The sequence below is a fragment of the Pungitius pungitius genome, chromosome 2 (genome assembly GCF_949316345.1).
Source record: "Pungitius pungitius chromosome 2, fPunPun2.1, whole genome shotgun sequence".
In the NCBI taxonomy this organism is placed as follows: Eukaryota; Metazoa; Chordata; class Actinopteri; order Perciformes; family Gasterosteidae; genus Pungitius; species Pungitius pungitius.
The window spans coordinates 8,720,820-8,734,397 of record NC_084901.1 but is presented as its reverse complement, the minus strand read 5'-3'; the positions used below and the strand labels follow the sequence as shown (position 1 = coordinate 8,734,397).

Sequence of the window (13,578 nt, the reverse complement as noted above, 5' to 3'; positions counted from 1 at the left end):
TTTGACACATTCCCTGAAAGGAGGACTCGGTCCTCGACTGAATTAAGTCCCCGTTGATTCTTTGAAAGATCCCTTCTCCACTTAAGTGACATCATTTGAGGCAGTTTATTAGCTTTCGCACCACTCCCTCTGGAGCCACAAAGGCTTTATACAACCCTTTTCGCATATGCAGCGATACTCCCCCGGGCCTGTAAGCATACTTTGATGTGTAGAATTGATGGACTTCCCCCGTCTAAGGGTCTCGTGGCGTCAATCTCCGGAAACGGGCAAATTGAATTTACAGGCGCGATCCTATCTGTGCCTGAAAGCTACAGACTCCGGGAGAGGCAAAGCTTTTAATAGGCGACGGCTTCTCTTGTGTCTGGACCATGTCTGGGAACAAAATAATGTTTGCAATCACCATAGCCTGCGAGCAACACACACACACACACACACACGTTGCCCCCTCCTCTCATCCTGAGGGAAGGGAAGGAGACACATTGATGATCTGGAGAAAAACCCTCTGCGGCTTGTGCAACTTTTATGTTCGTGGCTTATCGGAATTTTTTGAAATTTTTTGTTCATCCGTGCTTTTAAACGTGACTTCCACTGGTAACCTTGGTGGATTCAAAACGCTCTCCATACTATGGGGTCCCCCAACTGCCTCTTAACCAACAAAGCAGTGCTTTGCACTACATCAGCGTATTGGATTTCTATATAATTAAAGTCACTGGGGACAAGGTAAGGGAGAAATCTTAAGTGGAAGATGCACAGGAACTATAGTGAATAAATAGGTTCTCCCATCAGCCCAACAAGCTCTAATGCATTTCACTCAATTTAGCCAATGGACTTAGCCCATTGCTGTTCGGCTGATTGTTATTTCCGATTCCGCTATCTGCTGCTTCCTCTCCATTGCATTTGCCTTGAAGAACCGGCGCGGCGGAGTCATTTGGCAGCACTAATCAATACCGTTCACTCCGTACGAGGGGCTTATCAATTTCCAGCCTGTGGCTTGAATACGAGTCGAGGAAGAATTTGGCTTTTTCGTGGGCTACAGTTGATTAATTTTTTTTTCTTTTTTTTTCTTCTCAGAAAAGTATATTAAGGCAGCGGCATTTCATTTGCACGGAAATCAATTCGCCCCCATTCAGTTGCAGCGCAATTACAAGTGAAGAGATTTCTGTTGTGTTTTTTATGTTTGCCGCGGCAACTTGTCCTGTTGAATGCTAATGGGGGGGGTGGGTAGACCTGCAGGGCCAAGGAATAGGGAGACTTATGTGTGAATAATGGATGAGTCATGTTCTCATCCAAGAAACTCCTTGTTCCTAAGAAATACAGCCGATGAACCGCAAACGTATACTGGCCATCTAGAGTATCGCAAGCGGCTAAATAATCAAAACAAAGCGGCTCGTTGGTCCCTGGCGGACAAGGTCGCTCTATAATTTCACTTCCCTCCAGGAACAGTTATTATGGCTGAACAACGCCTGGCGTGAAGAAGATGTGTCACGGGGGCGGGCCCTCGAAAGAAGCCAGCGCCGGGTTGGAAAACATCCGTGTGATTGGAATATGACGGATGGGAGAGCGACTTCGGTTGAGCCCCGAGTCACTGAAGCTTCTGACCTGCTTGTGAAATCCCAACGCTTTTTATTCTAGTCTAGTTCATGTGTTTGATTCACTGGAGACACAGGTTATTAAATGCCACGAGACAAAGCTTCCTCTGCTGTCTGATCATTGTTAATGCCCACACTCAACCCATCCATCCATCCATCCATCCATCCGTGTGTGTGTGTGTGTGTGTGTGTGTGTGTGTGTGTGTGTGTGTGTGTGTGTGTGTGTGTGTGTGTGTGTGTGTGTGTGTGTGTGTGTGTGTGTGTGTGTGTGTGTGTGTGTGTGTGTGTGTGTGTGTGTGTTACGGAGGGACGCATACGGGTTGGATGTCTGTGTAGCGCCTGACATTAAGGCATTTTTTCTGGGGGCTTCGTGGACCAAAAGGCGAATAATCTTTTGCAAATTTAAAAGTTGAATTTTGCCCGTCCCCAGGTGTCTTTCACGTTAAAGCTTGCTGGATCTGTTCCAGCATCAGACTGCTTCACTGTGAGGTCGTTGGGAGTTTGCTTGTTTGTTGGTTGATTTTATTGAATGATATCAAAGGTATTACCAATAATGGTTAGAATTTGCAGGGTCTGTTTCACTGTCATGGTAAACAGATTCCTTTCATCAATGTAATGCAGCATTCACGTGTAATGAGGCAGCTTAGTGTGGTGAAACAAACACTTGCATAGATACGCAATGAAATAATCAAAACAAATGCAATTATTCAGTGTGTAGCATTCGATGTAGTTAAACTATGTTTTTTTTCAATTTTCCATCTCAATCTTTCTTTTGATGTTCATTGCGTCACTCTGTCTATCTGCGCTTAGAATAAATAAAACAAGGGAGGGGTCAAGAGCTCGACTGATGGTGGATCTTCGAGGCTGACACCCATATCAATATTTGGGATTAATATTTGAGATTCTCTAAACGGATACATGATTCAGTCCGGTGCGGGTCAGAACCAGGTCGGGGAGAAAGAAATCGAAAATCTACAAAGAAAACAAGTAGTTGATCCAAGGGAAATCATTCGTTAGCGTCAGTCAGCTCAAAGATACATTTGTTTGCAACAATCCCCCTTCAAGATCAATATTGCGTTCTAAGATTAACTTAAAAAGATTGATTTTTCAAAAAGACTTCATTAACTTCATTAACTCAAGCACCACAATCTTCCCACATGGACACATCTCTGATGATCTAATATTGATGGATAATTTCTGATAACTTCATTTCGGCTGTATATTATCGGTCGAGCTGCAGAGGGGAAGGAACGTCTTTGCATGCAAAGCTTCAGCGGTGAATCTGAACTGATAATAATCCCTCTGCTGTTTCTGTTTTTCTTCCACAGAGGAGCTACGGAAACTCAGCTGGTCGGGAATCCCACGGCAGGTCCGCCCGATAACGTGGAAGCTGCTTTCAGTGAGTATGCCATGCGCACCGCTTTGTGTAAAACATTCAAAACCCTTGCAAACAAACATTCACTTTTACAAAATCATAAACCTGCTAGTAAATACCCATATTCATCAAATGTAGACGCACACACACAGTGGCCGTCGTGTTGTGTCTCCTGACTCCAGCCTTTCTATTTTGGGATTGATGAGGACTGGTAACAGCCCGCTTTTTTTTTTTTTTTCAAACTTCAATAGGGAAAATTAATTGCGAGGCACAGATAGTTTATTCATGAGGCACGTGGCGTGTTTACTCATCAAGGCATTGTTGTGGTGTACAGCTCCTAGTCTGCAGAGAGAAGCGCTCCCATTAATTACTGCACAATTGCTAATGTGCCGCAGAAAAGATGTCATTATAGGGGTGTGTTTGTGCGCGTGCACGCCTGTTTGCGTTTGTGTGGCGGTGGGAGGGTTCAGCCATTAACGACTGCTTTGTTTTGAGACTCTACTGAAGTGAGGGCTCGTGTGGAGACGCAAAGCATCAGGCGCAGTGTTGGCATCCAGGGAGGGGCGGGGCACCTCGGCACTTCAGATCACTATCTGTGTATGCGTTTGTCTCTGGGTGGTTAACACATGCACAACCCTGTGTGTGTGTGTGTGTGCGTGTGTGTGTCCAGTGCTTCCCTTGGGGTTTTGGGAGGCTGGCTGATGGAAGTCGGACCCTCATCTTTTCTAAAGTTAGATACAGCTGTCTGATGTACTTTAGTTGTTAAATCACAGGGTGGATCTTTAGGAAACAATCTTTAGTTCCAGCAGTTTTGGAATGTAACAAAGTACATGTTGGCTACTCAGATGTCGGCAAGGATAATTTGGGTCGGGGATCTTTGTAGATTCATAGAGTCATATTTCAACGCAAATCTTTAGTCGTAAAACATTTATGATGTGTATTAAATATTCAAGTCAAATCAACTAGAACGCCATCCTTTCACGGAGCGGCAGCTGCTTGTGCAGCAGTGCAAACCGCAACAAGGCAATATCAAAAACACACAAGGCAGCATAACATAATACACAATGTATAAATACAAAATTAAAAGCAATATTTACCAAATGTTGGTTGGTGATTAAACTGATATTAAACTTTCTATTGGAGTTAAGCAGTAAAGTGGGTAAACACTAATTCAGAGTACAATTTGATACAGCCTCTATGTATATCTGAAGTGCAGTCTAGAATCCCTTTGTTGTTCATTCTCCTGCTTTAGATTGAGAGAAGCAAACAGATGAAGAAAATAGCAAAAACGTTGACTTAAAAGAGATCCATAAAACAAAGATGACCCATTAACCATGAGCTGAGCGCGCTTCCTGAGACAAATAAGGCGTCCTACGTGTTGGTGTTGCGATCAAAGCTCTGCTCATTATTGGTTACACACCCCAAGCATATCTCAACGATTTCTCCATCCTGACCATTAATGGTAGTGTTGACGGGGTCGGCGTGACGTCGCCTCAAATCAATGCGCATAGCGCTGGTCTCTGTCACATCCAATTAAACGTAATCTGTGACAAGAGCACGGGACGTTTCCTCCTCCCTCAGCCGGCTCACTGTTACCTTATCATCTGCAGACCTTACAGCGTGCAGGTTTTCAATCACTTCATTTCAGTGTAAGCTATGGACAGGAGAGGACAGGAGAGGAGAGAGGTCACAGCCAGGCGATATTTGAAGGAAAGCTCGAGGAGAAAGTGTCTTCGGTTCTCTCGTGCTTGCAAGCCCTTCGATACATTTCTAGTGCGTCCAGGGGCGAGGATTGTCCCCCTCATTGAATCCCAGGTTTGGATTAAAGCGAAAAGTGGGCACGGTGTCAAAAGCAATCATATCTTCTGAAGTGTCATAACACTCGACTGGCTTCTCTGTCCTGTCTGCGGCCGGATCCAGTGGAGAAATAGATAGGAGGGATCAGGCTCAAAGAATATATTCTCCACCCGCACGCACGCGCACGCACACACACACACACACACACACACACACACACACACACACACACACACACACACACACAGACTCTCAGCCCACGCTTGTCTTCCATAAATTTAGCGGAGGCACCTAATAATACTTCACTCCGGTGGTGTCCCTTGCGCCCTTCTGCTGCTCACCGGCGTGCACCAACTTTTTCTCTTTTCCCCTCTCTCCTCTGGCGTGCGTGCCAGATCTGCCGCATTCTTCTTTTTCCCCGATAGACGACAGAACAGGTTTCCCCCGCTTCTCTGTGAGAGCTCGTCGATGCCCCCCCCGCCCCGCCGCATCACAGAAAACATGACCGCCGTAAACTGTTATTGGCTTGTGAGGAAAAAAAAAAAAACCTCCTACAACTGGAGCGACGATCCATCCACCATTATCAAGAGGCTCCACAGGTCGCCCCCAGCCTTAGAAACACGCGGTTGAACTTGCTATTATTTCAGAAGTGACGCCGTTGATTTCCTTATTTTTGAAGAGCCTTTTGTGTCCGAGCCCGGAGGAGAATGAAGAAACGAAATGACTTTTTTTTTTTTTTTTTTGTCTGCTTTGTGAAAGAATGTCAGCCCGTGGCAATATGTACATTTGTTAATGGAGTGTGGCTGTTAAATGTGAAGTGGGCGAGGGGAGAAAACCAACTGGCTGTGGAATTATTGACAAAGCTAAAGGCTTATTTAAGATCCATCGGGCAGCAGCGCCAGCAGATTTAGATGGTTTTTGCTTAAGTGTAACCTCACAGCATCACTTATGACTACATCGGCTGAGAGAATCCCTTCTTTCATTTATTTAGCTGTCAGGAGAGGCTCACTCCACTAGAACGTATGCACAGTGATGCACGTCGGCCCTTGGGTAGAACATTTTGTTCCTTTCTGCTTCCGTACACTTCTACCGTATTTCATCACAACTTCAACTCTCAAAATCCACAACTCATACCTGAGCAAAGCACCTTTTGTGAAAAGGTTCCCGGGATATACAGTATATTGAGTTTGTGTTTGAATACCTTTTTGTTTGTGTATGTCAAGGGGCTTGGAGATGCGCAAATCTACAAATTGAGCCCTCGTTTCGGCTGAATTTTCTAATAGAACCAAACGCTTCTGTGGCGCAAGCGATAAGAGCATTTTAGAAAGACAGTTTTATCTGTCCAACTTAGTGGGATAGTTTGTTCCGGGTCTGCGTCCTGAATGATGTGCACCCGCTAAGTAGAAATCTCTTTATATTGAGCAAATTTTCCCAAATGGATTGCCCATGGATGTGTTTTCACAGGGAGCTTACTGTGGAAGATCCAATTAAAGGGATGCCAGGATGGAAAGATGTAGGTAGATTGAAGCAAGGAAGAATAAAGAGATGAAGTTTTTGTAGACTGATTAACAGAGGCACGAGTACTTGTGCAGCCACATTTTATACCACTGGCAGGTCATGCGAAGACGTCTCGCATTTATGCTTCACTCTCTGCCTTCCATCTCTCCGCTCGCCTCTTTTAACCGGTGGACCACAAATGAAATGGATTTGAGTCACTCTGGTTCAACCGTAATTACACTCGGAGCTTCAGCACTTAACGCACTTTGCTGTGAGACACACTCGTCCTCGGTGTCCTTAAAGAGCGTCTCGTTGCCCGCTCTGACTCCATCCCTCTCCCTCCAACCAGTTATTCATTCAACACATACAATTATGTTCAGAAGAATTGCAATCACCTCGCACAGTTTAGAGGCGGGATACACGGGCCGGCGGCGACGCGTTAGCACATTGAAATAAGCCAGCGCACCGATACCCAGTCTTTAACGATAAACGTCAGCAACACAAAAGCTAAAATCAAAGCGGTAGTGTGCGACACAGCTTGTGTCCTCCTTCCTTAAAAAAAAAAAGAAAGCTGTTTTTCCTCTAAACAGTTTCCCGAAATTGATACCCAAAGTTTTTTCTTTTCTTCATCTTTCATGTGTGTGGTACAAAAAAGTGAAGGTCGCCTTCCAAAAACTAAAAAACAGCAGAGGAAGATGCACATCAACAAGAAGCTCACACACACGGCAGACGTGTGCAGGCGGCCTTTTGATGGTGCTAGCGAGGAGTCCAGTTTTGATGGCGAGTTGCTCTCGGTTGTGACTGAACCGCAGCCAAAGTTTCTTTTATTTAAAATAGAAAGTCACGACGAAACAGGTGAGGGAAAAGCCTGAGAGCTGCGGTCCTCTACTGTCCGTCCACCTCGAGGCCTACAATGTGAGATTCAGAGCTTTGGGGTCTTCTTCGTTTGAGGGGCCTCAAGTCTTATGCAGCTGATGTAGACAAACTTTGTATGATGCAGACTGAATAGAAAAGAGCCACAAGACGTGGTGAAACAGTTTTACGTTGTTACACACCAAGTGTTGTGCAAAAGTTTGAGCTGCAGGTTTTTAACATTGCATATAACCATTTGTATATATTTTAAATATTGAACAATGTGGTGGGCACAATGTGCAGGTTTAGGCAGCCACTATATAGGTTTCCCTCTGATGGTATGTGTGATTAATGAAATGAATGTCTTTCTTTGTTATCCTTATTCTGTAATGGTTATGTTCTGTTTACTGCTTTCATACGGGCCCTATAACTGTGAATAATGTAAAAATAAACCCCCACCTTTTTAGTAGTTGAAACCTGTTTCCTTGTGTCTTGAGAACTTGGTGCACAACAAACATGTAGAGAAAAAGGGCCTTTTGTTAGGCTAACAGCTACACAATACAGCTCCTTGTCCTTGGGACAAGTTTTCAGAGCCACCCGTCATGTTTGAGTTCTGTTTTGAAGACTCGAACCGTGTGAATATTTTAGAGCTACCATCCCAAACCCGTCCCCGGTCCCATCTCTCGCCTAAAATAGACGGTATATTTGTTGCTCAGTTTTGAGTTGACTTTCTCCTCGTTGCATAAGCCTGACTGCAAGAGAAGGAAGCACACATTGCAAAATCCACTGTCTGACAAACACATTCCCTGAACACACACACACACACACACACACACACACACACACACACATGGAAGTCCCTTAGGCCTTTGGTCAAGCAACAGTGTTTCTTTTGCAGAGTGAAGTATTTCATTCAGGGGAGTTTGGTGTGATTGTGAACCGCAACCGAGTAGCTCATTAAATCGTTTTTAGTGGCTGAGATGCAAAATGAACATTCAGATTTAGACTGTTTATCTGAAAGTCCGCGGTGCTGCGTTAACGAGTCCCATGTGGAACGGCCCTCAGACAGACAGGTGCATCAGTTTATCAGGGGCTGGACTTGTGCTACATTTTGAGGATTGCGAAGTGCTGATTGCAAATCTCAGACGGTGACTTCAGTGACTGTCAGAGAACCAGGTGAATGATGAGGCTTTTAAGAAACATAACAATTTACAAAAAAACAAAAGTTTACAAAGCAGATGCGAGGTAGTATAAGAGCAGATAGTAAAACTAAATTTGAAATCTAAACATGGATGGAGCAGTGAACGAGATTAAAAACAATCAATTCAACGAAAAAGCAATAAAGGCTAAAATCAGTTTCTTGTAGACAATTTAATTAAATTCACTCTTGAGTGATGTTTTTTCTTTCTTTCCCGCAGTGCCATATGAATCAGACATTTGACAAAAAGAACATAGCTATTTTGAGAAATATGCTTTCTTTGATTACTTACTTTGATACTGCGAGTTACACAAGAACACAGAGAGACACTAACACCAGTGAAGGACACAAGGAGACACAATGCCACCTCCAGGGCTCACTCATCAACATCTCATCTCCTTTTTCCTTCAATCCTTTCTAAAGTGTAAGGACACATCCAAGGTCCTGTGTGGTGGTTCTAGTTGAGCCACCAGAGTCCCTTTTTTTTTTGTTCACTCCATTCACTCCTTGGCTCCTTCCCTGTCCCTCCCTCCTCCAGGGTTACTTGCCAGCCAACGCCGAGAGGAGAGAGAGCGTCCTGCAGAGGAAGAGGCAGGAGTACTTTGGCTTCATCCAGCAGTACTACGACTCCCGCAACGACGAGAACCATCAGGACACGTACAGACAGGTGTGCAGATATGTAGATGTGTAAATGATGACTCACTGTGCGCTTAATCAATTATTTTTACGTTCATACCCGGGAGCCGAAAGGAAATTCCATTTTCCAATTACGTGAACAGCTTCTCTTTACTAATGTATTCCCTCAGCACGGACGGACGGGACCCCGTAGCCGCTCGTGTGTGTGTGTCCGTGTGTGTGTGACAGGATTCGGCCCTGCAGACAGGATTACTGGAACCGGTCCCGGTTCTCTCTGCTGTTGTTGTGTGTGTGTGTGTGTGTGTGTGTGTGTGTGCGTGCGTGCGTGTGCGTGTGCGTGTGTGTGTGTGTGTGTGTGTGTGTGTGTGTGTGTGTGTTGACACAGCGGGAGTGTGCGTGTCCACAGAGCGCCAGGCGGGCCGTCTCGAACACCAAAGAGACACTTTTCTCTGGCTCTGAAATCAATATCTCCACATACTCTCTCTCCATCTGTCCGTCTGTCCGTCCCCCTCTCTCCTTCTCACACACACACACACACACACACACACTACTCCTCACACTGCCTCATTTTAGCACTTGACTACTTCCCGTTCACTTCAGGCCCATAACAAACACCAAAGTGGTCTGTCGGTAGCGCAAAAAAGCCACACATTTCTCGTGTTGCATCCAATTCCCCATTGATCTGCTCTGCCCCGCGCCAGGAACCCGACCTCCTCTGTTTTGATGCCTGTTTGGATTCTTTTTCTGCCAAATTCTGCCTGTTGAAACACTGTTTGTGTTCACGGACCGAGCAGTGATTTTAAGTGTTTTTATTTTTTCCTGTATGTGTGTTTACGCTTGTTTGCACATATGTCGGTCTGCCACTTGAATGGCACCTAGCGGTGTGTTTGTATGTGTTTTGTGTCATGTAGACATGTCTAAGTGGCTGTGGACGTATTTGCACACGTTGCACCTTTTATGTCTTATGTTTGTCTGTGCTCATATTAGACCGTCTGTCAGCTGGTGCAAACCTCCCCATCTGTCCCCATAGTTAGTATCTCTTCTTGTTTCTTTCCATCTGCCTCTTTTATATATCTGTTTATGTTGTTGGTAACAGCTTGTGTGTGTGTATAAGTCATTTTGCATATGGATGGAGCTATTGAAGAAGTCCCAGCTTGATTCTTCTGAAGTACCGCTGCGGTTCAGTTCCATCCGAGGAGAAAGTGTTTAAAAGTTGTGTATGTATGCGGGAGTTTTGAAACAACTGAGCGAGCCGCTAACATTGCAACAAACTAACTTTTTGTTCCCACTAAAGGGTAAAAAGTCTTCAGAAATGACCCTTAAACACACCGTAGGAGAGCACGTAGCTCGGGTGGCTACACGCATACTTTGTACTTGCGTGTGGATTTTTCCTGCAGCCATGACAGCTGGAAGCATGACGGGCTGTAGGCTGAGCGGCACAGGCATTACATTACATGTCATTTAGCTGACGCTTTTATCCAAAGCAACTTACATTGCATTATAACCCATGCATTACATTTTTGACTGGGGGGCAATTAGGGGTAAGGTGTCTTGCTCAGGGACACGACACATGGGCTTGCGGCTCGCAGCGCACCACGCCACTCCATGCACCACCCTCGCCCCCTTTCCAATGAGCATGGAGAAGTCAGTACAGTTACCCATGTGCTCATTCGGCTACCGTCCCACCTGTGTGTGTGTGTGTGTGTGTGTGTGTGTGTGTTTCTCTCTCTGACACCCTTCTCTCTAATGTTGCTGTCAGATCCACATAGATATTCCCAGAATGAGTCCTGATTCTTTGGTGCTGCAGCCAAAGGTGACTGAGGTAAGGTTGTCAGGTGGTCCTCCCGCCCTCCCCCACCCCTGCCCCTGCCGCTCCGACCCGGGCCTTTTTATCGTGCATCCGCCTGGTCCCCTTCTGATGATTCTGTCCGCCTGTCGCATCGTCCACCTGTGGGGCTCTGAAATGGTGTGAACGTGGTGCAGCACACACACAATGTACTCTGATGCACAGAGTATTATAGAGGCATCTCAGACCACTACTGCTATCCATTTCAGATCACAGGAACCGCCCTTCTGCATTCAATCAAGGACACCAATCCACTAATTGATGCTCGCTCTCTCTCTCCCCCGTCACTGTCTGTGATGCCCAGATCTATGCTAACCTGCCCGTTGCTTCAATGTTTTTTTTTTTTCTCTCTCTTCCTCTCTCTGCAGATTCACATTGACATACCGAGAACTAATCCTCTTATTCCTCTCTTTCAACAAGCTTCTGTCCAAGAGGTGAGACCGGCTGCACCACACACCACTTCACCTAGCGGGGTTTCCCCTGGTTTGAGCTAGATACGGGTGGTGACATCATCAAACTGTTGTTTGTGCAATCACAATGACAAATGATTCGAAATGGGTAAACCCTCGCTATGGCACACTGCATGGTCCGGTACGGCCTCACACACACACGCACACACGCACAGAAATGGAATTACAAACTGCCTTCAATCACGCATGAGATCAGATCTGCACAAACTCTCGGCCTGCACAGTCAGCGTTCTTCGCTCCGCTCCCTTAGTGCTGCTGAACAAAGCATTTCCTAAAGCATCCGGGGCGTTTTAGGGGGTACGAGAACTCATTATCATAAGACCCTGTTAAGCAGCATGTTTGATAAAACAATAGCAATCGCGGGTACTTAGCGCACATTAGGGAAACTTACAGCGATGCATACATTGCTGGAGTCACTACATTGCTGTAAGCTGCTTTGGACATAATTTACTTAAATACTTCAACTGTAAACCGGGGGCCGGCCGAGGGGGACTAACCAAGCAGCTGCCCCGGTGCAAGTTGATGCGTAAATTAACTCGATTCCCGTCAGTTATTCAAGGTCAGGTTTACCTCGTTATTGCTCGAGAAGCAGAGAGCTCAGAAGCTAGATAGAAAAATCCCACGATGAGGCGCCGCCTATCGATGTGGACAGAGCTCTGGCCTGGCTCTGTGTGGACGAAAAACACACAAGCACACACAAAGGTCACGCATGCATGTGCACACAGGTAGACAGAAGAAACAGGGACAACGAGGAGACACGCAAGCATTCACCAGTGCACACAATCACAAACAGTCCCACGCAGGCCCGCCTCCTACAGGAGACCACTGGGGGCTGTAGCAGGGATTTAAGGAGGGAAACAAGATGAGACAAGTGGGATGTCGAGTATGTATTACTACTGTGCATGTCCTCTTCCCCTCCCTCAGAGCTCTTTCTGCCTCTCTGTCACCTCGCACCAACTCTCCCCTCTTCCAAGGCAAAGAGAAAGGCCGCCATTATATTCAAGCACCGTGTGCACCTCATTTAGTTCGGTTTGCAGCAGACCCCAAAGAGACCTTTAAAAAAAAAAAAGAAGAAAAAAAAGATAATACTTGCTGCTGCGCCACCCGAAAATCACCCCTGCTTCATTTTATTCACTTGTTTGTGGGGACTGGAGAGATTTAGTGCAGATGGAAGTCAGATAAGCGTGTTTTCCATTTTGGGGGGGAAGAGATATTGAAGCAGTTCTGCGTTGATTTCTTCAGTGCTCTCTAAGGGTTTGATTTTCTCTCGTTCTAGAGAACAATGCAACCTTCACAACAAGTTGATGATCTGCAATTATAAATTCTCAAAATGAAAAGAACATATTATGTCCTCGGAGGGAGCTTGATTGATCCCTGATGCTTTTTTTCAGGGAACACGTTCAATATTTAAGAAAACTCTTGCCCTTCCTTGTTCTATTATAGTCAGTGAAGAATTATTCCCACCCGTTTTGATTTTTTAACCTCCCATTATCGAGAATACCCTCACCCGGGGTCCTCGAGTGTCCGGAACCAATTGGACGGAGCAGGAGACGTCGCGTCAGCAGGGACATTTATTTAAAAAAAATCATCTGCGATTCACATCATTTCCGTAAAGGCGCGGCTCGTCCCCCCCCCCCCCCCCCCGCCGAGGACTTTGTGAACTCCACATAAACCCGAGGAAGGAGCAGCGCGGCTGCCGGTGTTTGAAGCGCTTCGCTCCTTCCACATTCCAAACACTCTCTGCCCGGTACCGAACTCCCGGTGCGGTGTTTCTGTGTGCGTGTGCCGACTCGACGAAGGAGAGGATCCCATTACCCGTTGGCCCTGAAAGCAGCCGCACCTCTTTGCGTTTGATGGATGGAGCTTTACGGCGGGAGGGGGGAGGTGTGGAGGCTGCCTCGGGGATCCGAGGAGAAAAGTGCGGGGGGGGGGTGGAGAGACTTGCGTCTCACCGATCTCTGCGGCCATCTTGACATTGATTGAATTACTGAATTACTTCAAATAGAATATGATAAGTTCCCCCCCACCAACACATTGCCATGTTATTTTTTTTTTTAACAATGAGCTATGAGGCTATTTGGAAAGTGACAGGAACATAAGAAAGTGCTTGATGGGTGGGGGGGTGGTGTAATCCATTTGAGAGAAAACAAGCACAACATCAAGGCTTGTCGAATTCAAATTCAGGTGCGACGGCGTTTAACAGCAAACACGTAATGAAGAAATATATATATTTCAAAGCAAGGTTTATATGTGGACACAAACCGAAAAAAGGCCAGCATTCCGATTGTCTCTTTTGACGACCGACATGAAGACAATAA

At 45.8% G+C, this 13,578-nt stretch overlaps 1 protein-coding gene across 3 annotated transcripts in view; it reads left to right on the top strand.

Annotated features, from left to right (window-relative positions):
- The window catches only part of tbc1d22a (TBC1 domain family, member 22a), an 83,647-nt gene that overhangs the window by 13,977 nt on the left and 56,092 nt on the right, over window positions 1-13,578 (top strand). Inside the window, exons 6-9 of one of the 3 annotated variants that reach the window (XM_037460119.2) lie at window positions 2,918-2,988; window positions 8,847-8,975; window positions 10,704-10,766; window positions 11,159-11,224. In XM_037460119.2, coding sequence (XP_037316016.2) covers window positions 2,918-2,988; window positions 8,847-8,975; window positions 10,704-10,766; window positions 11,159-11,224 — 329 coding nt within the window. The remainder of the gene's footprint in view (window positions 1-2,917; window positions 2,989-8,846; window positions 8,976-10,703; window positions 10,767-11,158; window positions 11,225-13,578) is intronic. The other 2 variants (XM_037460120.2, XM_037460121.2) reach the window with 2 other exon arrangements.